Source organism: Arvicola amphibius, chromosome 5 (genome assembly GCF_903992535.2).
Source record: "Arvicola amphibius chromosome 5, mArvAmp1.2, whole genome shotgun sequence".
Taxonomy (NCBI): Eukaryota; Metazoa; Chordata; class Mammalia; order Rodentia; family Cricetidae; genus Arvicola; species Arvicola amphibius.
Window position 1 is genome coordinate 36,227,334 of NC_052051.1, and position 24,600 is coordinate 36,251,933.

Below are 24,600 nucleotides of genomic sequence, written 5' to 3' on the forward strand. Positions count from 1 at the left end.
AATGTTAAATTGGGAGCATCACCCCAGCCCCTGGCATCCATCCCAGGCCCCTGGTCTGGGAGTTGCATTGGTCTGGACTCCAAATCCCCGAGCATGCCAGGTCCTGACCCCTCCCACAGGGTATTTTTAAGTGGGAGCCCAGAGGAGGAACACATGGTCCTGGTGTTTTGCATATGCTTCCCGGTTTTCTATCTCCCTTGCCAAGCTCTAGGCCAATAGAAAGTGTTGCATTTCATAAAACATGGGCATTTTAACTCGGTTTGAGTTGGCCTGATTGGATTTCTTTGCACCAGCGGAGCGGCTCGTCTTAGACTTTTTCCTAACAACAACTGATATATTAGTGTTCACAGAATTGGCATGAGATACATTAAATTAAAAATTATTCGCCTTGGCTAAGGATTATAAATCAGTATATAAATGATCACTTAATAAAAACTTAGTACAAACTTTGTGTAGCTTCTAAATGAATTAACTATGTTTTTGTTTTGTCTGAGAAAGAACACCCAGGCTGGCTCTGAACTCATAACAACCCTCTAATCCCCCAGTTTCAGCTTCCTGAATGCCAGGATCACAGACATGTGTTACCATACTCACCCAATCTACATTAACTGCTTTTTTTTCCTTTTAGTAACTTTTGCAAATTAATTAACAGCAAGTCTGGAAAAATACAGTTGACCAGCTCCTCCAGCACAATATAAAAGAAACTCATCAAGTGGTGGTGGTGCACGCCTTTAATCCCAGCATGGGAGGCAGAGGCTGGCAGATCTATGTGAGTTTGAGGCCAGCCTGGTCTACAAGAGCTAGTTTCAGAACAGGCTCCAAAGCTTCAAAGAAACCCTGCCTATAAATGAATGAATGAATGAAACTGAATGGCAAGTACCACCCTGCACTGGACTAGTGACACTTGGCGTTGAAGTCTACTATTCCTTCACACACTTCACTCAGCCTCTTATAAACATTCTGGAGCTGTGATTACTATTTGAAAACTCGGAATATAGTTGTTTTTGTTTTGAGAGGGTGATGGGCAAGGGTTAGGCACATCGAAATCTTTTCCCTTCATATACTTTACTGAATATATTCTAGTTCTGCATTCACGCGGCTTCTTCAGTCGGGCTGTAATCCGGGTGCTTTTCTTGAACAGAAAGAGGTGCTTATTGAAAGGCCTCTATAGGTCCTTTCCGCCTCAGGAGTTCGGGACTTATCTCTTCCTTTTCCTAGGTGACTCGTCCTATCTCCCATCTCAGCTCATCGTGCCACCAATCAGACCATTTCACTTCTTCTTCACCTTATTTAGCTGAAATTACATTCCTTGTCTACACGTGTCTCGCGCTCTCTCCTAATGCTATCCTGCAAAAGCGGGGGTCTGGAGCGTGTGTGCTGGGGCGGGGGGGGGGTGCGCTTATTGCTTTGCCCTGGAACTCAAGCAGAAGCAGTACTTGCTAAGCGAATGAGTGACAGCCATGCACACTACCGGAGCCCAGTACTTTGAGAATACAAAGGCCAGGAAGGTGGAAGCTTCTTCTCAAGGTCACAGGGCCTGGTAGGTCTGCCCGCCTATCGGGCTCCGCGCCTCCCACCGTCGCTGTCCCCGCGGTCTCACCTCCTCCTTCAGGTAGTCAAATTTCATGGGCTCAGGCTGTCGGGCTGCCCAGTTTTTCTGCTTCCTCTTCAATTCCCTGTCGAAGATATTTAGGGCTCTGGGCGAGGTGCTGCCCGAAGGAGGGACACCGGAAGCTACCTCCCTGCGACCACCGCACCCTGCGGAGACCGCCGGGCCCCCAAGCCGCGTTAGGCGGCAAAGCACGACCAGTCGCAGCATCTCCAGCCACGGCGCCACAGCAGGGCACAGTTTTCTATTGTGCGCATGCGCCGGTGAGAGTACGGCTAGCACAACGATACAAAATTGTTCCAAGATGGAAAAGGCAAAGTTGAAGTAGTTTGGCCTAGCTCGCCTGCCGTTACGGGCGAGCGTCACGCAAAGGATTGTAGGTGTGCGCTCCATGTGAACTCAGACCGGGATCCGAAAAGACGAGTGAAGAGCTGTGTGGGTCTCCGACGGGATCGCCTTGGGGTTTGTGAGTAGTGCGCCCATTGTTGGTCCCTTTCTGGCCCCGTTTTTCTCTTCAGGGCTGCTCTCGAGCGACCTCAACCGAGGAACTTTCCCCGAAAGTTTGTGAAGCGGCTGGATCGTTCCGGAACCAACCAGCCTGGAGCTCCCAGGCCAGAGGAGGAGTGGACTGTAGGAATGAGAGGAATTTATCAGCGCTGCCGTGACGATTTATGTTTTTCCCGTTAGAATGTAAAGGGTTTTGAAGTACAGCAGCCCAGTTGAGAATATGAAGATTAACAAAGCGAATGGAACCAGAGTATAAAAAACAAATGAGACCAGCTGAGATTTGAGAATCTTATTTTGTTTTTCTCTCTCTGTTGCATATACAGTTGGTCACACCAGGCCACATGCCCATGCCCTTGTGTGTTCATATGTTTGGGAGGGTGCTTGCTTATGGGGGTCAAAGGTGTCTGCCTCAATTGCTGTCCACCTTATTTTTTGAGATAGGAGCTCTCATTGGAACCTGAAGCTCCTCACAATAAGCTAAGTTGGAGGACCTCCTCCTGCCTCTGCCCACCCCAGCTACCAGCTGTAGGATTATAGGCATGCAGGGTTTTTAATATGTTAATATGTGCTTTTTTGTTTGGTTTGTTAGTTAGTTTTTGTGGGGGAAGGAGTGGGTTCTTGATTTTTTTTTCCAGACAGGGTTTCTCTGTGTAGCCCCCTGCCTGTCCTGTAACTCACTCTGTAGAACCAGGCTGGCCTCGACCTCATTGAGATCTGCCTGCTGTCTCTGCTTCCCAAGTGCTGGGATTAAAGGTGTGCGCCACCACTCCCCAGCTTTATGCTTTTTCTAGAGGATCAAATCCGTGTCATACTTATGCAGGAAGCCCTTCATTGACTGGGCCTTCTCCCGAGCATCAGGCTTTGGTTTCTTGAAACAGTCTCACTGTGTACCCCAGACTGACCACCAGTTCCCTATGTAACTATATAAGGTCTGTCCTCAAACTCCTGATAATCATGTCTCTGCCTTCAGTACCCTGACTTTACATGTATGTGACTCCATGCCCTAGTAATCTCTTAATTGGTGACAAATACAGTCTAAAAATACAGAAATAACGAGGGCAATCAGCTACTAAACATTACCCTAAGATTCTGTTGAGAGAGAGAGAGAGAGAGAACACAGTGAACAAATGTGGTTTTTTTCTTACATTTTAATTGTGTTAACCATTTGTCATTGTAATATTTATTTCATTTTCCAGTGTTTAGTTTTTCTGGATATTTCTTCAGTAAGACGTAAAAATGTCATCCAAACAAGAAATAATGAATGACCAGCGGTTTAGGCGGGTTTCAAAGGATCCCAGATTTTGGGAAATGCCAGAGAAGGACCGAAAAGTCAAAATTGACAAGAGATTTCGAGCCATGTTTCATGACAAAAAGTTTAAATTGAACTATGCTGTTGATAAAAGAGGGCGCCCTATCACCCACAGCACGACGGAAGACCTGAAACGCTTCTATGACCTTTCAGACTCTGATTCTGATCTCTCTGATGAAGAAAGCAAAGCACTGGACCAAAAGAAAGTAAAGCAGAAAAAGAAACAGACCGAAAAAGAAGTGAAGTCAAAAATGCTGATTGAGGAGAAAAAGAAAGAAACCAAAAAAATTGATCAGAAGGATCCTATAAATAAAAATGATTTAGATAATTCTGAAAGAATTCAAAAAATGAAAAACTTGTGTAAATCTCAAAAGGTAAATTCAGAAATAAGTTCCAAAAAGGATAGTGAAGAATTTCCACAAAATACAAAAAAGAAAAGGAACATCACCGACCACAGTACAGATTCTTTGCCCAAAGGAAAACCAAGGACCAAAGATTCCAGTACCCCTGAAATTGTGAAATCTCCAACAATCACTTGTTCTAAGGCAAAAAGAGAAAAGCAATCAGGTTGGTTTGGAGTACTGAGTCTTCTGTATCACACTATTTTGCTGTGCTCTTTTAAAAACATAATTATTTTGTAGTATGATGAGAACAGACAGGTGTTTTATTTTAAAATATATAACCATGAAAGAAACAATATGCAGTGATTTCTTCTTGTTTTGATACCAGAAGACAAGCAGGAAAGCTTGCGTAAGTGATGTTGGTTTCTAGTGAACATTGCCAAGAGTTCCTATATGTTGTTACATAGGAAGAAATATGCTTGAAGAAGGTAAGTAGAATTGGGTGCTCTTCATTTAGTTCATTCAGCTAAGTGACAACTACTGAAACGCACAGTCCCCTCCTTTAGGGTTATCGCGAGCTTGTGTGCTGTCTATTTCATTTAGAAAACAGCATATCCTGTGACCACACAGACACAGTGCTCTGGGGTTCATACTTTGGTGAGAGGGTAACAATTTTGACTGAAGCTACGTGTTTATTTCCCTTGAGCAAGTGCAGCATCTGCAGAGTGCATGACTTGAATGGAGATTAGATTTGGTCTTGGCTCTTCTTTCCCTCTTGTAGATGCTTTTAGGCAGATAACAGCCTGTTTAACTCTGTATGATGACCCTGGTCTACTGGCACCATCTATTAGAAATACACTGTAATAGTATTTCCTAATAGTGGTATTAAAAAGGAAAAATAAAGAGATGAAAAATATTTATTTATATCCAGTAAATCAAAATTTCATTTCTATGTAATTAATGATAACAAATTTGTACTTTTACATTCTTGTTTAGTATTAATCTCAAATTGAAAGAATCATATTTCAAATACTAAATTGTCTCTTTTGACTGTTACCTTCCACATTGGACAGCATAGAGCAAAAGTAGAAATGTCAAACCTGTAATACAAAATATTGTAGCAGGAAGGGCCATAAGTGAGGTTAAAAAAATGTCAAAAGTGGCTAATCAGAATATAACCAGAGAAAATTTCATAAGAGATGCATTATTTGTTTATTATTTGTATTGGGTTTGGGGGATGGTAGCCGTTGGGATTAAGTTTGAGGACCAAAGAAGTTGTTGAGCAAATTTAGGATTGGATGTATGTAGATCAGTAGTCCCATTCTGTTAGACAGTAAAATCTTAAAGACTAGTAGTTTTCAGCCAAATAGTATCTTCAAAATCTTCTTACTTTAAATACATCCCTGTATTCTGCAAAATCTTCTTACTTTAAGTACCTCCCTGTATCCTGGCATGCTGATAGTGCCTGTAATCCTGACAATTGTTAAGTCACAAGGATCAGTTCTAGGCCATCCTCAGCTTCATAGTGATTCTGAGGCTAGTATGGACTTCATGAGTCCCTGTTTTAAATTAAAAACAGGCAAGATGGCTCCGCAGGTAAAGGCGCTTGCTGCTCAAGCCCTGCAACATGGTCTTCGGTATCCATGTAAAGGAGGAAGTAGAGAACTAACTGCACAAAATTGTGCTGGCCTCCACATATGACATATTTGCCTCCTTCCTACTCCCATGCGCAAGCATATCATGCACAGATATGCAAACAAGAATAGTTTTTGAAGTTTTTCTGTATGTATGTGTATGTACTATGGAGGTCAAAGAAGAGGGCATTGGATCCTGTGGAATTGAAGTTACAGGTGGCTGTGAACCACCATGTGGGTCTTGGGAGCCAAACCAGATCTTCTACATGGTCATAATCACTGAACCATCTCTCTAACTCCCCTGTAGACAAATTTTAATGCCTCAATATAGTGCATTAACTAATAGATTCATTAATTAATAATTAAAGGCATGAGAGCATATAAATTTTTTTCTTCTAGTTCAATGTAGGCAATAAATATTGGATTAATGAATCAATATTATAAAAACATAGAATTAAGAACAAATTTCATTCTTTATCTTAAGTTTTAAAATTTACTTTTCATTCTCCAAACTTCGAGCCTTTTGAGTAAGCAGAAACAAATACCAGCTTAAATGCAGTACATAAGATACTCACACATGCAGAGGTGATTGCATTCAAAAGTAGAGTCTGAACTCCTTCAGAGGTGTGAAAAAAAAATGAGATCCTATTTAAACAAAACATCTTGGTATGTATGTGGTTAGCTAACACTTATAAAATGTTAACAGAAAATTTTTAGTTATCATTGCTGTTTGGTAATCTCATACATAATGCAACTTTTGTCAGTTACGTATGAATGAGTTATAAATTTAATCACCAGCTCACACTTTACTTAGCATATTTCTTAGAGTAAACAGCTCTACTGATGTTTTCTGCTACATGACTCAAAGGCGCTTTGTTTTGTTTCAAGGACCAAACCTAGTGCATTGGGCATGCTAGGCAAGCACGCTGCTGTTAACCTTGAAGACTCTTTGAATTCAAATATCCAGAACTCAACTAAAATAAAATCTCTTCATCAAATTAATTATTTTCCAGTGTTTCATGTTTACCTGTCTAGCAGCTAGGGCTAATGGGCCGTGTCTGTAAGTTAGGAAGGCAGGACTCATTGACACTTCTAAAACTCTTGTTCCCAAATCAAATATCCCTGGCAGTGTACCGTCTGGTTTTACCAAAACTTTTCACTTTGTTACATTTCTACTGTCATCAGCTTTATACTGCCTTCTTTTCTTATCTAGAGTACTATTCTGTCCCTCCGTTTATAATTCACACCCACTGTACCCCCCAGTTTTCTGTAGTGTAGTTGAGATGACATCCTCAATCTAATAAATCTGTTTGTTTCTTGACTCCTTGCTAGCGACAAACCACACATGATTGCTACTTCTCTGTCAGATGCTTTCCTTACTGTTCGAAACAAATTTCCTTCATCAGTTTTCTCACTGTGCTTACTTAACTCCTTGTCTTCCTTTATTTAGCTGTTGAGTAACCACAATCTTGGAAACGTAATGCTTGTAAAGTACGTGTGTGTGTATTGATTTGATTGTATATTTTAATGCTTGTCACTTATTTATTCAGCTGGAAATTGGTTTAGTACACAACCACTAAGCAGGTATTCCACGAATACTAAATAAGTATATAAATACACTTACATCATCTTATAAATGTTATGATTTCACTTTAATAACTTAGTATAGCATGAATTTTACTGAACTTATGTTCCTTTTGTTTTGTAGGAGTTATACTGGATCTAATATCAATAATTTGGATTTAATTTAATTCAGTATACACGTCTCCTTTCTCCCTCCCCCAATATGCTGTAGTGCTTCCAGTTGTTGTGGCAAGAGATGAAGATGCCCTGGAGGAAGATTCAGACAGTGCTAGTGAAATAGGAAGTGATGCGGACTCTGAAGATGAAGTCACAAGTGATGATAGAACTTCAGCTGATGATGATGAAGAGGAAGAGGAGGAAGAGGAGGAGGAAGATAGTGAGGAGGAGGATGAAAGTGACAGTGGTCCTGATCTGGCAAGGGGTAAAGGAAATATAGAAACTAGTTCTGAAGATGAAGACGATTTTGCAGATCTGTTTCCAGAAGAACCTGGTTTTGAACATGCTTGGAGAGAATTAGATAAAGATGCTCCTCGGGCTGATGAGGTAACATTTTCAGTAAATTATTTATGAATAACAGGACACTTAGCTTTTATGGGTGATTGGTTGATGTTATTAAGTAGGAATGAACTGGACACCTAATTCAGTGATGGAATTTTTTTTTTTTTTTTGAGACAGGGTTTCCCTGTAGTTTCTAGAGCCTGTCCTGGAACTAGCTCTTGTAGACCAGGCTGGCCTCGAACTCAGAGATCCACCTGCCTCTGCCTCCCGAGTGCTGGGATTAAAGGCGTGCGCCACCACCGCCCGGCCAGTGATGGAATTCTTGACCAGCATTTGTAGGCTAAATAAAGGAGAGCATGGTGGCGCTCACCTGTAGTAACATCACTTAGGAAGCAGGAAAATTGTTGTAAGCTTACGCTTAACCTGGAATGCATAGTGAGTTCTAAGCTAACTTGGATTATAAGCCTGGTCAGTAAAACCCTGTCTCCTTTTTAGAAAAGAAAACTAAGCAAAAGAAAGCATTAAAAATAAATTAAATAAGCAAAGTTTTACTGGTAAAATGTGGAGCTTGATTGTTGTTGATTGAACCCAGGGCCTCCTGTCTGCCAGTGAATCACATCCCTAGACCCTGGTGGTATTAATGATGATTAAGATTTTGTTTTAAAGACTTGAGATGAACTCAGTGTTACAGTACTTACCTAGCGTGTGCAAGCCTCTAAGTTCAGTCCCAACATTAGAAAGAATAAACATCTTGAAATGAAGCTAGTGTATATAGATGAGATGCATGTCCAAGCACGTGAAATGGGAAAGTTCTTTCCCTTCCTTTTAACTTTGGTTGTTGATGTTTGAGGCAGTGTTTCTTTTGTAAAATGTTTTTAATTAATTTTTAAAGATAGAAAGAAAAGTGGTATACTTTGCTGTGATATTTTCGTACATTTATGCCAGTATACTTTATTCCTACCCATCTTCCTTCCGTTTTCCTGTCCGGCTCTTGCTCATTGCTCATCCCTTTCATCACCCCAAATAGTTCCCTGTTTTTATATACCTTGTATTCCTTCATTCTCTCTTCCCCAGCTCTCTAAAGATCTCTTCCTCTACTATTATGGACCCTTTGTAATTTCATGATGTATATACACATAAATTTAAATCTGGCTTTAGCAGAGTGGAGAGATGGTTCCATCCATAAGGTGCTTGCTATATAAACATAAGGACCTGGATTCAGTGAGACAAAAGTAGGATGCTAAAGGCTCATTGCCAACCAATCTAACCAACCAGTAAGCTCCAGATTTGGTGAGAGACCAGGTGTAGTGGCACACAATTTAATCACAGCACTTGGGAGGCAGAGGCAGGTGACTCTCTATGAGTTTTGAGGCCAGCCTGGTCTACATAATTTCAGGACAGCCAGAGATACATAGGGAGACCTGTCTTTAAAAATACTGCTGCTACTACTACTACCGCCACCACTACACTAACACTACCCTGTACTACACTAACACTACCAACACACTAACACTACACTACACTACCATACACTAACACAACCAATACACTACCACTACACTGTACTAACACTACCAATAATAATAATTTAAAAAACACGTAGAGATTGAAGAAAACACAATAGTGTCAACCTCTGACTTCTGCATGTAAGTGCCCAAGCATACATAGCAGAAATTTTAAAAATTTTAAAACCCAGCAAAAAAGAAAATGAAGTATTTGTTTTCTGACACTGGTATATCTCATTTAACAAATTTTAATATTCTTATTTCTGCAAAGGTCATAATTTCCTTTTTATTTTTTTCCTTTTTTATTTCATTTGTGTTGTATGTGTGGGTGCATAGGCATCTTGCTCAATTATTCTCTACCTTCTTTGGTTGGTTTGGTTTGGTTCTAAGTGGATATTTTTTCCTTTGTTTTTTTGTTTTTGAGACCAGAGTTAACATTCCTGTTTGTCCTGGAACTAACTCTGTAGACCAAGCTAGCCTTTAATTCATAGTCCTGCCTCTGTCTCCCAAGTACTGGATTAAAGGCTGTGTGCCATTCTTTCCAGCTCCACCTTTTTTCTAAGTCAGGGTCTGTCACTGGAGCCAATGCTCACTGATCAAGCTGAACTGGCTGGTCAGCGAGCCTGACGGACTCTCCTGCACGCATGTACCCTCACACCCTCCAAGTCTGGAAGAACATTCTAAGAGATAGGGTGGAAATTTCCAGGTAAAGCATTTTGAAACTGTAAGTGTGTGATCGTGTTGAAAATGGGGGTGTTTGATTTCTTCCTTTCCTGTATGTATCCCTTAAGTCAGTGGTTTTCAACTTTCCTAGTACTGCGACACTTTAATTCAGTTAACTCATGTTGTGGTGACCCCCCCCCAACCATAAAGTTATTTTTATTGCGACTTTATAACTATAATTTTGCTACTATTATGAATCATAATATAAATATTTTTGGAAATAGAAAGTTGCCAATAAGTAGTGACTCATAAGTTGGGAACCTCTGGCTTAAGTACTATTTTGAATCAGAGTAGAGAAACTGGACACTGTTATCTCCTTCCTGATTTTAGAGGAAATGCGTTTACTTTTTCCCTATTTAGTATAATGCTGGGTATACATTTGTCTTATATAGACTTTATTATGTTGAGAAATGTTCCTCCTATTCCTAGTTTGTTTAGAAATTTTATCTTGAATTTGTGTTGATCTTTATCAAAGCCTTTTAGGACAGAACCTTTCTACAAATACTTCGCTGGCCTTGAGCTTGCAGTGGTCCTTCTGCCTCTCTGGAATGCTGGGGTTTAAAGTATCTGTCATTGTGCTCAGCAAGAATTTCTACATAAGTAATTTAAAGTACACAAAAGCTTTATACTTGTTTGTGCTAGCAGGTTGTATTTATGTTCTTACTGCACCAGAAGTACATGCTTTGCGGTAGCCCATTTTCTTACTCCCTGTCTTTAACACTTTGTGGGTAAAGCATCAGTTTGTGATCACATCCTGGTTCAAGAACTCTAAAAGTCAATTTATAGATAGTGCTTATCTCTTGTGGTTCTACTATCGTTTGCCTCACATTAAGGTCTCTCTGCATGTTAAATCGATTAAATAATGGGTGCTGAGAAAGACTATACTACATTGTTTATCTTTCTGATTTCAAGTATTGAAAATGATACAGATCCCAGCACTTGGGAGGCAGAAATAGGTGGATCTCTGTGAGTTAAAGGCCAACCTAGACTGTATAGTGAATTCCAGGACAGCACTGGACTACATAGTGAGACTCTGTCACGTGTGTGTGTGTGTGTGTGTGTGTGTGTGTGTGTGTATTCTATAATAATTAATAATACTTTACTGTTCTCAGATTACACGCCGACTAGCAGTTTGCAACATGGACTGGGATAGATTAAAGGCAAAAGATTTGCTGGCTCTGTTCAATTCCTTTAAGCCCAAAGGAGGAGTTGTATTTTCTGTAAAGGTGAGAATTGATTTCATTTAAAGTAAATATTTCTAGGTGTTCTAACTTAAATCTGACCTTGTTTCTAATTAAACTGACTAATTTTCCTCTTCAAAAAAATATTTTATGGGGCTGGAGAGATGGCTCAGAGGGTAAGAGCATTGCCTGTTCTTCCAAAGGTCCTGAGTTCAATTCCCAGCAACCACGTGGTGGCTCACAACCATCTGTAATAAGGTCTGGTGCCCTCTTCTGGCCTGTGGGCACACACAGAGACAGAATGTTGTATACATAATAAATAAATAAATATTAAAAAAAAATTATTAATCTGGAAATTGTCCAATACATTCTAGTATGAAACTGATGTAACAGGTATTTAAAAGGGGGGAAGCAATTTTTTTTTGCTTTATATTTTAGTTTTGTGTGTATGCACAGATGTGTGTATGGAAGTTATAGGATCCCTTTAAAAGTAGGTTATTTCCATTTGAGGTGGGTTCTAGAGACGGAGTGCAGGTCGATGTCCACCTTCCCACATGGGTTCTAGAGACAGAGTGCAGGTTTTTATGATGCTTTGTTTTTATTCCCATTTATTATATTCTGGCCAAAATTACTAAAGGAAATTCTTCAATATGCTTTATCTTTATGTAGTTAGAAATGAGTTTTCTTTTCTGCAGTGAGTTTGAAATGAGTTGTTTTTATTGAGCTGAATCATGACTCTTGATGCCTTAGATTTGACAGCTCTTCATATTATATATAAAAGAATGTATGGATTATATCAGTCCTATTTTTTTGTGTTCAGATATATCCTTCGGAGTTTGGAAAGGAGAGGATGAAGGAAGAGCAAGTTCAAGGACCAGTAGAGTTACTGAGTATTCCTGAGGATGCCCCCGAAAAAGACTGGTACTGAGTCACTCCAAAATATAAAACTAACCCTAGTAAAGTCGTGTACTTCACTCAGACTAACACTTAGGATTCAGACAACTTGATGACTGATTATAGTTGACGGCACATTATGCCAGCATTTTGTGTGTATGCTTGAAAATGATGATTGCAGTATTTGAAAAAAGTTCATAATTATCTTCATTGCTGTGAACTAGTTTTGTTTTTACCTTTATATTTTTTGAGTGTTAAATAGAAAAATAAAGAAATTTAAAAAATGGTTTTATGTTATAGAAAACAACTGAAGTCATTTTAAACCACTAGATGGAGCTGCATGTGCACTTAATAAAAGTGTTGTTACCTGGATGGTAACAAAAGTGGCAGAGGAAGACCTTCAAGGAACAGAGTATAGTTAAGTAAAATGTAAAATTAAGCTTTAAAGTTCGGGTCTTGGCCAGCGAGATAGCTCAATGGTTAAAAGTACTTGTATAGTATGACAACCTAAGGACCTGAATCCACCCACGTGGTAGAAAGAGAAAACTAACTCTTGAAAAAGTTGTTTTCTGACCTTTTAGTGGAGAAGTTTCTATGTTTTTGTATACATATGTTCAACTTAGTTTTTCCCCATTAGGGCCTCTAGAGAGAAGCTGAGAGACTATCAGTTCAAACGATTGAAATATTATTATGCAGTAGTGGATTGTGATTCTCCTGAAACAGCAAGTAAGATTTATGAAGATTGTGATGGCCTGGAATTTGAAAGCAGTTGTTCTTTTATAGACCTAAGGTAATTCAATTCATGTCTTAACAGATGAATCTTACAATATAGCAAGATCATATGTAGTAAAATATTTGAATGAGTAGTACTTTCTTACATTCTAGAAAATGAACAAGAAAAAGCTAATATAATGAAGGAAAAGTAATTTATGAACCATTTCATTATTTATGTCCTTGAAATAATAATTCCTTCAAAAATATTTTTAAGATTTATTTATTTTTACTTCATGTGCTAAGATCCCCTGAAATTGAAGTTGCAGATGGTTATGAGCCACCAGGTAGGAAGTGCCAGGATTCAAACCTAGACCCTCTGCATGAACCAACAGGTGCTCTTAACTGCTAAGCTGTGTCTCTACCACCTCTCCCTGTAGTTGTTGATACAGTATATAGCAGTACATTTTATGTGTGTGTGAGAAGAATCTCCTGTGTAAATTATAAAATCCTGATTATAATAATCATAGATTATTTACTTTTCATCCCGCATTCCCTAGCCTGATGCCTAAAATTAGTTACCTTGACTGATTTACATCTAAAGATTAATTACTTGTGAAAATGAAAGTTTTGACTGAGATTAATCAACCTTAAACTTTTCTGTATTTTTAGTGAATTTTCTTGATTATGGTACTCTATTTTGAGACTACTTACCTAATAGTAATTCTCTTTGATCTTTGAACTCTAAAATGAGTTAATGACTGTGTTAATGCATCTGGGTCTTTGGAAGATAGCTTATACTAATTAGTTCTTTCTTAATGCAGTCTCTCTATAAAATTCTCTCAAATATAATGATATTTCAGATATATAGTTTACAAATTTCAGAGATATGCCAAGGTTGTTTCTAACCTTTTAGAAATTTTTATTTTTGTGTTTTATGGAAACTATTATGTATTGTATAAACTATCACTAATTAGTAGAAAATCTATAACTCTAATAATCATTACATTTTTGTTTAAATAAATTTTACTTTTTTTTAGGTTTATACCAGATGATATTACTTTTGATGATGAACCCAAGGATGTGGCCTCAGAAGTTGATCTAACAGCATATAAACCAAAATATTTCACATCCGCTGCAATGGGAACATCAACGGTATTTCTTAACTCTTAAAAGTGTATAGATGGGCCAAGCATGGTAGCACATGGCTGTAATCCCAGCACTTGGGAAGTTGTACAGGGGTACCAGGACCTCAAGAGTCAGCCTGTGATACATGAAACCCTGTATTAAAAGAAAGAAAATTAAATGTGTAGCTAGACTCTTGTTTTTAGCAGTTTTAGATAATATTCTGAGTATGTATTGGATACTATACTGTTTGAACATATTTTTCAGAGTGTCCTTTTGTCTTTAAGACTAAGTTAGTTACCCTGGTAATGTTTGTGGGGCTTTTGCTCTGTTTTGGGTTTTTTTGGGTTTTTGTTGTTGTTATTTTCCCTCTATCCGTATACTTTAAACTAGATTCTTAAGACCTGAGAATGTATTTCAGTGGTAGAACATTTGTCTAGCACATTCGAAAGCCCTGGGTTTTATCTTGTATTTTTTAATAGGCATTGTGTCAGTTATTAAATTCCTAGGGAATAGGAAGGACATAGCTTTACCGCAAATGACAGCTACACAGAGTTGTTGACCATTTGAAATAGGAGCACATTTTTCTGGAGATGTGATTTTAGAAGTTTTGTCATAAAAGGAAATAGACTAATTCAGAAATACTAGTTTTCATATTACTATGAAGTGGATTTCTGGCCGGGTGATGGTGGCGCACGCCTTTAATCCCAGCACTTGGGAGGCAGAGGCAGGTGGATCTCTGAGTTCGAGGCCAGCCTGGTCTACAAGAGCTAGTTTCAGGATAGGCTCCAAAGCTACAGAGAAACCCTGTCTCGAAAAACAAAACAACAACAACAAAAAAAAAGATTTCTGTATGTAACAGTAGTTTGTTACATACATACTAAATGGCTTTCTCTCACCCTAAGTCTTGGCCTGCAGCAGTACTCACTTTGTAATAGACGGACGATTGTGCTCTTCCAAGAAAGCTGGTGTCATAGCTGCTTGCTCCTTGCTGTGGAAGGGTATCTGGTATTGATTAGTTACAAATTTTAGTAAAACCCCAGAGGAATGGAATTCTAAAAGATACAGCCACATCATGTTATTTTCAACACTTAAAATAGGCAGCATGTCTAGCCAGCTAGTCTGGAGATTCTGCATCCTGATCTGTATCACCAATATCTGTTCTCCTTGCAGCAACCATTTGATCATGACCATGGTTGATCTTTGTATGTGCATTGTGACATTCTTCCTGTGTCTTTAGCTGACTAGGATCTCTTATGTAGACCTGGCTGGCCTCCAACTCACAAAGATCCACCTGTGTTTCCAAAGTGCTAGGATAAAAGGCGTGCATGCTCCACCTTGCCTAACATGCATTTTAACTAAATACTAAACATCAAAGTTAACAATGTGCTTTATGAAGTATGAGTTTACCTTTGTGCTTTTGTGTGTTGTTTTATTTTCACTCTTTGGTTCAAGGTGGAGATCACTTGGGATGAGACTGATCATGAAAGAATCACAACACTTAACAGAAAGTTTAAAAAGGAGGAGCTTTTGGACATGGATTTCCAGGCCTACTTAGCTTCCTCTAGTGAGGATGAAGAGGAAGAGGAAGAAGCACCACAAGGTACTTGCTAATCCTTTTACTGGATGGTTAATGGAACTATGTCTTTGGCAAAACTTAAAAAGATTTCCAAACTGTATAGCATACTTATATGCATAGAATTATATGCATATATATGCATAGATACATGTTCGAAGGATCAGCAAAATACTCGTTGGATGAAAGCACTTGTACACACCTACTGACCTGACTGTGATCCCCAGAAACTATGACAGAGGAGAGCTGGCCACCACATGCATGCTTTGGTATAGTCATGTCCACCTACTTAGACGTGTGCGCACACGTGCATACACACATATAATAATAGTTAGAATAAATAAAAATGTTTTTAAATCCTAAATACTTTGCCAGGCTAATTTTCTATAGCCACAAAATTATTTAATTATTTAAGCCCTGACACAATAAAAGTGCCTAACCTGTTAGACTTGTTAATATATAAAATGCTATTATGCCCCTCCAACACCTTATTTAGTTTTGAAATGATCTCTCTTTGTAGACTAGGCTCACCTTGAAGTCACAGATCACAAAGATCCTCCTACCTCTGCTTCCCAAGGTCTGTGATTCATTTATTGGCATAGCCCATCACATTCAGTTTTTGTAGTGCTGGGAACTGAACTCAGGTTGTTGTAAATGCTAGGCAAGACCTCTGCTAACTGAGATACATTCCCAACCCCACTCTAGTAATCCTAAATAACTTTTGTACTTTTTTGTGTAACACTATCTTATACTGCCCTTATTTTACATTTCCCTGGCTTCCATTGCTCTTTTTTTTTCTAAATCTCTTCCCTTCAGCTTTAAGTATCCATTCAGAAATACCTTTACTAAGAACTAGCTACTGTCAAAACTCTCGATGTTTGTTTTGTCTGAAAATGCCAGAAATTTTTGCTTTTGCTTGCAGAGGATTCTAAAATTGAATTCACAAAGGCTTCTCTGTACCGACACTGATAATAACACCCCACTGACTTCTGACTTGATTGGTGTTTATGAAGGTTATCTGGAGATGTTCTTTATTCTAAGAGTAGATTTATATGTGTGTGTATGTGTGTGTGTGGGTGGGTGGCTGGATGGGTGTGTGTTGAACTTGGGGTTTTAGATCTATTCAATTTACAGTGGTATCTTGTTTTTCAGTGTTGATGTTCTCAGTCATTTGATTTTTCTCCTGCCCTTCTAGAACTCTATTTAAATATGCATTAAATCTTTCCATTGGATCTTCTCTCTTTAGATGTTTTGGATTTGGGGCTTTATGTGTACTAGGCAAGCACTCTACCACTGAGATAAATCCCTAAAACATTTCTGTTCTCTTACATTTTCCCCTGTACTTCATTGTTCGTGTGTGTGTGCATGTGTGCATTGAGAGTGTCGTTTCATCAGTGTGCCTACCCACTTAATTCCTTAGCTTGGTTGTTACCTACTTCTAGAATTCCTCTGTGCCTATTTGTCAAGACAACAGTGCATTTTTTTGATAGTTCGGTCTCTTAAGTTTGATATTTGTCTGGTACTCCCTCTGGACCTCTGCTTAATTCCAGATGATTAGTTGAACTTCCTCCTCCGGTGAATTTTCACTTGTGTCCTTTGGATTCTTAATAGTCTTCCATTGAGTTCACAGCTATGGATCAGTAAATGGGAAGTTCTCAGAAATAATATAGATCTTAAAACACTTGGATAATCCTTGTGATATTCCATTCTCTATTTTTGATTTTGACATGGTAATTCCTCATTAACTTTTCAAGTTCTTTCAAGCTTCAATTTCATTTTGTAATCCCTTTGAAAATTTTAGAAAGACTTTAAAAATACTGTATCTAGCTGGGTGGTGGTAGCACATACCTTTAATCCAGTACTAGGGAGACAGAGACAAGGCAGGTGGATCTCTGTGAGTTCGAGGCCAGCCTGGTCTACAAGACGATTTCCAGGATAGCCAGAGATACACTACACGGTGAAACCCCATCTCAAAAAACAAAAAACAAAGAAAAAGAAAAGAAAAAAAAAAAGAAAAATGTTAAACTATAAATTATATTCTTATTGATTTAAAATATTTATACTTATGTTTAAAACTTCTGGTTTTCATTTTCTGCCAGCACCAAACTCATAATTTTTACTGTTTAGTAATTGTATTAGATGAGAATAGCAAAGAGGTAACAGCAGATGTCTATCAATCCGCCTGCCTCTGCCTTCCATTGCTGGGCTTAAAGATGTGCACCACCACCACCGCCTAGCAGTTTAACATTTTCTTTTTACATAGTGTATTATTTCTATAAAGGCATATGAAAGAATAGATACTTTTCTAGTTTAAACATAGGGTTATTAAGCCTTGACTCTCTTAGTTTCTGAATGGTCTGTTTGTTTTTATGTCACTGAAAGTAGTGCTTTATCCTTATAAGTTTGCCATACAATACTATTTTGCAGTATTAATATATGGTAAAGAAAATTGTGTTTAATAGCTTCTGTTGATAAAATTATGTAATTCTTTAAATATTCATAGCTTTTGAAAATGAATAGTTTTCAGGCTGGTGAGATGGTTAAGGTAAAGGCTCCTGAGTTCGATTCCTGGAACCCACCCACATAGCAGAAGGAGAGAACAACTCCTGAAAGTTCTTGTGGCACATGCATACACACAATAAATAAATGTAATGGAAGCTTAATAAAGAACTTACATAATTTGCTGTGGTACTTATTGGATATTACATTTTAAGGTCTTGGTGACTGATGCTTGTTAATCTTTTTCATGAATTTGAATGTTTTATTTCTTAATGTATATAGCATAGCCTTCTCATAGACCTTTATAACCTTTCTGCCGTAAATAAGAAAGATGAAGTCTCTTCATCTCCCATAGGCATGGAAAAGGTAAATTTATTTGCCGTTGTAGACATTTTGTGCTTTTCTAATAAGCATTAATTTTACAATATATTTAATATCTTGGACTTCTTGGGGATATCTCAGTGGTCGAGTGCTAAGCTTCATAAAACCCGGTGTTCAACTGTCAGTATTGTAAAATAGGAAATAAACCAAACTTAGGCCCTGTTGGTTTCAGAACTGGACTTAGGCACATTGAAAACAAAGTCAAGTTTTCTTAGCACCTCGTTCCTTCCTTCTGTAGCTGTAAAACAAGAATTATAATGATACCTGGCTCATAGACTGAAATGATGTCTATAAAGTATTTAGCATAGTAATTTATATCAGCTATTTTAATTTTAACCCTTAAAACTAGACATTAATATCTTTCACTTTGAAATATGCTAATTGTTTTTCCAAAAGCATCCCTTCAGTATTTAAATTGATTACAAACCCACTTTAATCTGTAACTTACTGCCTCTGACTAGTAAAATTTAGTTTGTTCCAGACAGTTGTTTATAAGAGTAGCTCACTGTTTGAATTTAGTTTTTTTTAGTGGTATGTACTGTTAAGGTGCTCATAAAATGTTGTCCTTGAGTTAGGAAAGCGGAGCTGCATGAATTACCCACACTTCAGAGCTTCAGAAAGTACAGTTTTTAGTACTGGAGAAAATCAATTTAAAGTGAGCATCAGAGACTCACCACTAAAATTCCAACCTGGAAGGAGCTTGCTTCTAATTAAGTTTTCAGAAGTAAGTTTTTAATAGAATGAAATACATTGCCATTTTGTTAATGCGTTCCTCATGTTTTATCCATTGAATACATGACAAAATTCCATCCACCATTATTATTGTGGCACAAACAGCAAATATGAGCTTCAGCTGTTTGAGTGAAAATATGAAAGAGTGTTAGGATGATGGAAAGAAAGCCCACCGTTCATTCACTTAGAGAGAAAGGTAACTTTTAAATGTTTACTTAGTCGACTTTTTGTTTTCCTTTTGAAAATCATCTTTTTGAAGATGTAAAAGCAAGGTGTTAACACTGCTCCGTGCGTATATCACAGTTTTGGTGACCAGAGGTTACAAAGACAGGAACGTCACAGTTTTGCATTCAAACACTTTCCTCCACTGGTGATGAATTTGATAAGTTTGTGTGTTTTATATTAAAACCCAGATTTCTAATTTATGTTACTGACTTGAAGAATTTGCAATGAAACTGTAGAAAAACAAACTTTATGGTTTGATTTTTCTCTGATGTTTGTTACCCATGAATTTTACCATGGCTGTTTCCTCACATTTTAATTTTTATGAAACCAAAATTCAGAAATATCAGTTGTCGTTCTACATGGTGAAAGTAGTTGAATTAGCTACTAGTGTTTCTGTCTTTATCATTGGTCGTTGAGCAACAGTCTAAGAGTAAATGTGCTTATTCACAATCAAGTGCAAAGGATTTCGTAGTCTCAGGGTTATGCTCTAAATGACTTCCTTACCTCCTCTGTGCGGCATAAGAAGCTCAGCCCGTCTGTCAGGCTCAATCCAGCAATACTCAGGCTCCTTCTGCTGAACAGAGCCTTTTTAAAGCCACTGTGCTGAAGGCAAATGACAAAGAGGGGCCTGAGATGTCACTCTTAATGCTCTTGCAGTCTGCATAGAAGGGAATAATGTGTAGTGCTCTACAGTGCTATTACTAACTTCACTGCCTCTGGGTTTTACTGAGTACAAGACTGAAGTCGTTTTCATTTTCACAAGTTGAAGGCTGATTTTATGTTCTGTGGTTGCAGGGTTTCTTTGACAACACTTTTTAGCTGTATCCTGAAGAGACCATGAGACCTAAACTCTAAAGTTGGAAGATACATATTTCTCTTTTTTAAAATAAGATTAATTTTGTTTTATTTAGGTGAGGATGGAGTCAGTGTAGAAGATGGGAAAGCAAAGAAATATCAGAAGGATGATGAAGAACAAATTGCTAAATATAGAGAGCTCTTGCAGGTTATTAAAGAAAAAGAAAAGAAAGGAAAAGAAAATGATATGGAAATGGAGATCAAATGGGTTCCAGGTGAGATTTGATTATAAGTAAAAGTTTTCTTCTGAATGCATTTAGATGTAATCGTAAAGATGCCAACACCTCTTCAGATACATGCTTTTTTAAAAAGTTCTGTTTTCCGGAAATGTTTTGGTAAGGAAATGGTATTTAATTCACCTCATAATTAATATTTTATGTTCTTTTCCATTTTTATCCTAAATTTTCTCATGTTTTGATTATATTCTTTCACCTCTCCCTACTCCTCCCAAGTTCTCCCTACCTCCCTACTTACTCAACTTCATGTTCTTTTTCAGAAAAAAGAAAGAAAAAGTATTTTAAAAAAGATAAAAATCAAAACAAACTAAAACGAAAATATATAAGAAAAAAACCCAAAATGACAAAATGCACACACAAACACACAAAAAAATCTGTTTTATATTGGCCTACTACTTCTGAGCATGGGGCTACACTAGCATGTGGTTGATAAGCTCAGTGTCGTTCCATTACAGAAGACTGATATTTTCTCTTTCCTAGTAGGTGCCAATTGCAAATCTCTTTGTGATTAGGGATAGGGCTGTGTCTACTTCCCTGTCTCAGTGATGGGATTTTTGTCTGACGTGAACCTGTGCAGGTGTTGTCCATGCCAGTACAGTCTCTGTGAGCTTCCGAGTATGTTAGTCCTCTTGTGGCTGGGAATACTGTTTCCCTGGAGTCGTCCTCTCTGCTGCTTAGAATTGTTCTACCTCCTTTTCCCAGAGGTCCTGGCGGGTTGGTTGGGGTGGGGGGGGGGGGGGACTGTATATTCTTTCCAGCTTACATTTGTCTAGTTTCATGGTTTTACTAACTGCAAATCATTCTTGTCCGATTATAAAAATGGACCTTTCCTAGGTTTGCTTCTTCAATTTAGAATATAGGAAATTGAAACCAAGTACCATGTTTTCTAGTTATTATGATCCCTTATTCTCTTGTTTCTTCCTTCCTTCCCTTCCTCCTCCTTTCTTACTTCCTTTATTTATTTTGAGGGGTTTTCCCCTTCCTCTGCCTCCCCACAGGAGAAGGGTTTTCTCTGTGTAACAGCCCTGACTGTTCTGGAACTTGTTTTGTAAATCAGGCTGGCCTCAAACTCCCAGAGATCTACTACCTCTGCTTTCTGAGTGCTGAGATTAAAGGTGTACCACCACCATTGCCTGGCCCTTACTGTTTCCTAATTCATGAAGTTTCACTAACACAAAATAAATGTTATTGAGTGTTCTATCTCAGTTCTGCTATAGTTAAAGAAATGTGGCCTAGTAGATTAGTACAATGTAGATTTTAAAATGTAAAACCTAAAGATAGATTAAAAACTAGCATAAACAGGAATTGTCATATACAGTATACATTTACACACACGTGCTCACACGTATCCCAATAGTTATAAATCTGCATGTACTTTAACTAGGGTATGTAAAAGCATTAATTAGATGATTCTTGGAAAAGCTATAATTCCTTATTTTTGTGTTTGTGAAGTAGTATCTTCAACTAGATAGTATTCCTAAAGTTCCTGTCTGAATCTCTAAGATTGGTAGATAAGATAATGCATGTAATTAGCATTATCTAATTATCTAATTAATGAATATGCCTCATTAGACAATTTATAGTAAACAGATAAATTAAGAGTATCTTTTATAACTTCATGTATTAGTAGTTCTGTTAATTTGCATGCTGCTTAGAATAAGTAGATAGTAGGCAGTAAGGGTTGTTAATATGCATATTCAGACAGAGTTGAAAGTATTCAGATCAAGAGTCTGTCTCAAGCAGAGAGAGAGAGCAGGGGGAGCAGGACAGAGAGGAAGGAGAGGGAGATGGATTTTGTGAACAAAGTTGAGGGCATTGAGGAGGAGATGGTCTCATGGGCTGGACTTGTCAATGAGTATTAAGAAGGGAGAAAAGTTCACTAGTACACTTTTTAAAGGCATCTTTAAAGGCCACCATGTATCGGGGACTCACATTAGTGCCAGTAGAGACAAAGAGGTTTTTATTAATGGCTGAGTCTGACTGCTAAAGAGCAAAAGCCAGACTCTGAGGAAGACTGGAAAGTGAGTGTTCATTGCTGGGGTTTGGTTTTGTTTGGTTTAGTTTTTTCATGTTTTAGGTATTGGCCTAGATACCAATATTTTTTTGGTTGTGAGTCTAGTAGCCTTTAACAGCTGAGCCATCTCTCCAGCCCAATAATCAATATTTTTAAAGTACTTTTTTTTATTTAAAAACAATCTTTTTTCATCTTACATACCAAGCCCAGTTCCCCTTCCTCCCGCTCTCACTACCTTCCCTCTACCCCAGTTCCCATCCATTCCTTAGAGAAGGTAAGGCCTCCCATGGGGAGCCAGCAGAGTCTGGCACATAAAGTTGAAGCAGGACCAAGGCCCTCCCCCCATATCTAGACGAGCAAGGTATCCTTCCATAGGGAATGGGCTCCAAAAAGCCAGATCATGCACTAGGGATAAATCCTGGTCCCACTACTAATGGCCCCACAAACTGCCCAAGCCACACAACTGTCACTCACATGCACATGACCTAGTTCAGGCCTATGCAGATTCCCCAGCTGTCTGTCTAGAGTCAGTGAGCTCCCACCAGCTCAGTCCACTGTTTCTGTGGGTTTTGCCATCATGATCATTTAATCCCTCCTTGCTCTTTTCAACTTTTCATTGCTGTTTTGGTTGATAATTGTGAAACTGGAGATGATCGGTGAGAGATTTCAGTATTAATAAGGGGTGTAGGCGATTCCTTCTGAAGACTATACCAGTGGTAAACCTGTGAGTGCCATAAGCCTTTCTTGTTAGAGACACTTGGGATTGTGATCCTTACTTTTTTAAGTTTGTTTATTTATTATGTATACAGTATTCCCAGTATTCTGTCTGCATGTATGCCTGCAGGCCAGAAGGGGGCACCAGACCCCATTACAGATGGTTGTGAGCCACCATGTGGTTGCTGGGAATTGAACTCAGGACCTTTGGAAGGGCGGGCAATGCTCTTAACCACTGAGCCATCTCTCCAGCCCCTGTGATACTTTGATGGCGTAAATCACAAACAATCCCACACCAGTTTGGAATTAATGATTAATAGAATGGTTATTTATTTAAAGGGGAAAAAACTTACAGATCACCGTCCCAGACAACAGCCCTCTGCGCAATCAGGAAGGGAGCCTAGTCGGCAGAAGCAGAGCCGGAAGCCAGAGAGAGAACGCGCGCGCGGAGGGAAGTGGCCGCATTTTTAAAAAGAGAGACCACGCCCCAATGGGCTGGTATCTCAGCGGCTATTGGCTGAAGGAGCAGAAGGAGCTCCCACAACAATACTTACTCTTGAGAAGGAGGAATGGGGGGGGGGGGGGGTCCAGAGAAACATCAGCAAGAGCACTTTGTCTCCCCCAGCAAGAGAGTTCCCCTTTCTTCCTGTCTTGGGCGAGGGTGCAGGGGTCCATCTTTTTCTCCACGTGTCTTGCCTCCACTATTCAAGACAGTGTTCCCATTTTAGTCTAGTGTCTGCTCTTTAGCCTTGTCCTTTTCCCTGTCTTTCTTTAATCTCTGTACTTTTCATGTCTTCCACTGGGAAGCGTACACAGGAAGCAGGGACAAGCATATATGACTATTGAATTATTCACTCTTTATTCAGAAACAAAATGTTTTGAATCAGTTGTGCATCCATTTTGTTAGGTATCCCTTATCCAAACATTACATTTTCAAACATCTTAAAACCTGTTCAGTATTTATTTTTGGCTATTTCTTTATTTCTATTTATTGCCAATGTATTTATTATTTGAAATATATTCACAAAATGGCTTTTGCTCATAACTTTTTTAAAAGCCAGCTGTTTTAAATTTTGAGTTGAAAGCCAGGGATATGACTCAGTAATAGTGTAGTTGTCTAGCAAGACCTGGGTTAAGTCCCTAGTGCCACAGTGGGGTTGTAGGGTAGTTAAAGGATGGGGTGTAACTCAGTGGCTGAGTACTTGTCTAGCTTGAATGAGTTCCCAAGTTTGATCTTTAGAACCACAAACCAAAGAAACTCTCCAAATGCCATACCCAAAACAGCTAGCCTTGGGCTGAAAAAGGGGGTGGGGTAGTTGAGAGGAGAACATCAAATGGAAAGCCTGAGCTTAAACATGAGCTAAAAGATTTGCAGTTTGCCTCCTAGTGTGATGATGGAAAAAAAGTTTATATGGTAACTGCAGATTCTCACAGCTCTTAGGTGCTTCGAATTTTAAAGCTTAATCAACCTTGAATCATCCACTTAACGGGTTGGCTAAGGAAGCTTTGTAAGGTAATAAGCTGAATACTGTGTAAATATCATTTGACTCATTTGTGAATTGTATAATAAAAAAGAGAAGCAGAGCTAGAGAGAGATGGTTCAGCAGTTAAGAGCACTTACACTTCTTGCAGAGGACCTAGGTTTGGTTTTCAGCACCCATGTGATGGCTCACAACTTTCTGTAACTCCAGTTCCTGTGGCCTTGATACCCTCCTCTGTCCTTCAGGGGCTTTTGCAAGCACACACA

General features: G+C 38.6%; 2 protein-coding genes across 4 annotated transcripts in view; one reads left to right on the forward strand and one right to left on the reverse strand.

Moving 5' to 3' along the window:
- Positions 1-1,856, reverse strand: part of Ndufaf5 (NADH:ubiquinone oxidoreductase complex assembly factor 5) — a 32,534-nt gene extending 30,678 nt beyond the window's left edge. For all 3 annotated transcript variants that reach the window (XM_038330715.1, XM_038330714.1, XM_038330716.1), the window contains exon 1: positions 1,601-1,856. In XM_038330715.1, coding sequence (XP_038186643.1) covers positions 1,601-1,819 — 219 coding nt within the window. In that variant the 5' untranslated portion in view covers positions 1,820-1,856. The remainder of the gene's footprint in view (positions 1-1,600) is intronic.
- Positions 1,857-1,970: 114 nt separating this feature from the next.
- The window catches only part of Esf1 (ESF1 nucleolar pre-rRNA processing protein homolog), a 48,542-nt gene continuing 25,912 nt past the window's right edge, over positions 1,971-24,600 (forward strand). Inside the window, exons 1-9 of the mRNA XM_038330713.1 lie at positions 1,971-2,075; positions 3,313-3,992; positions 7,196-7,527; positions 10,823-10,936; positions 11,712-11,812; positions 12,423-12,575; positions 13,537-13,651; positions 15,077-15,224; positions 19,946-20,104. Of these exons, the coding sequence (XP_038186641.1) occupies positions 3,353-3,992; positions 7,196-7,527; positions 10,823-10,936; positions 11,712-11,812; positions 12,423-12,575; positions 13,537-13,651; positions 15,077-15,224; positions 19,946-20,104 (1,762 nt within the window). The 5' untranslated portion in view covers positions 1,971-2,075; positions 3,313-3,352. The remainder of the gene's footprint in view (positions 2,076-3,312; positions 3,993-7,195; positions 7,528-10,822; positions 10,937-11,711; positions 11,813-12,422; positions 12,576-13,536; positions 13,652-15,076; positions 15,225-19,945; positions 20,105-24,600) is intronic.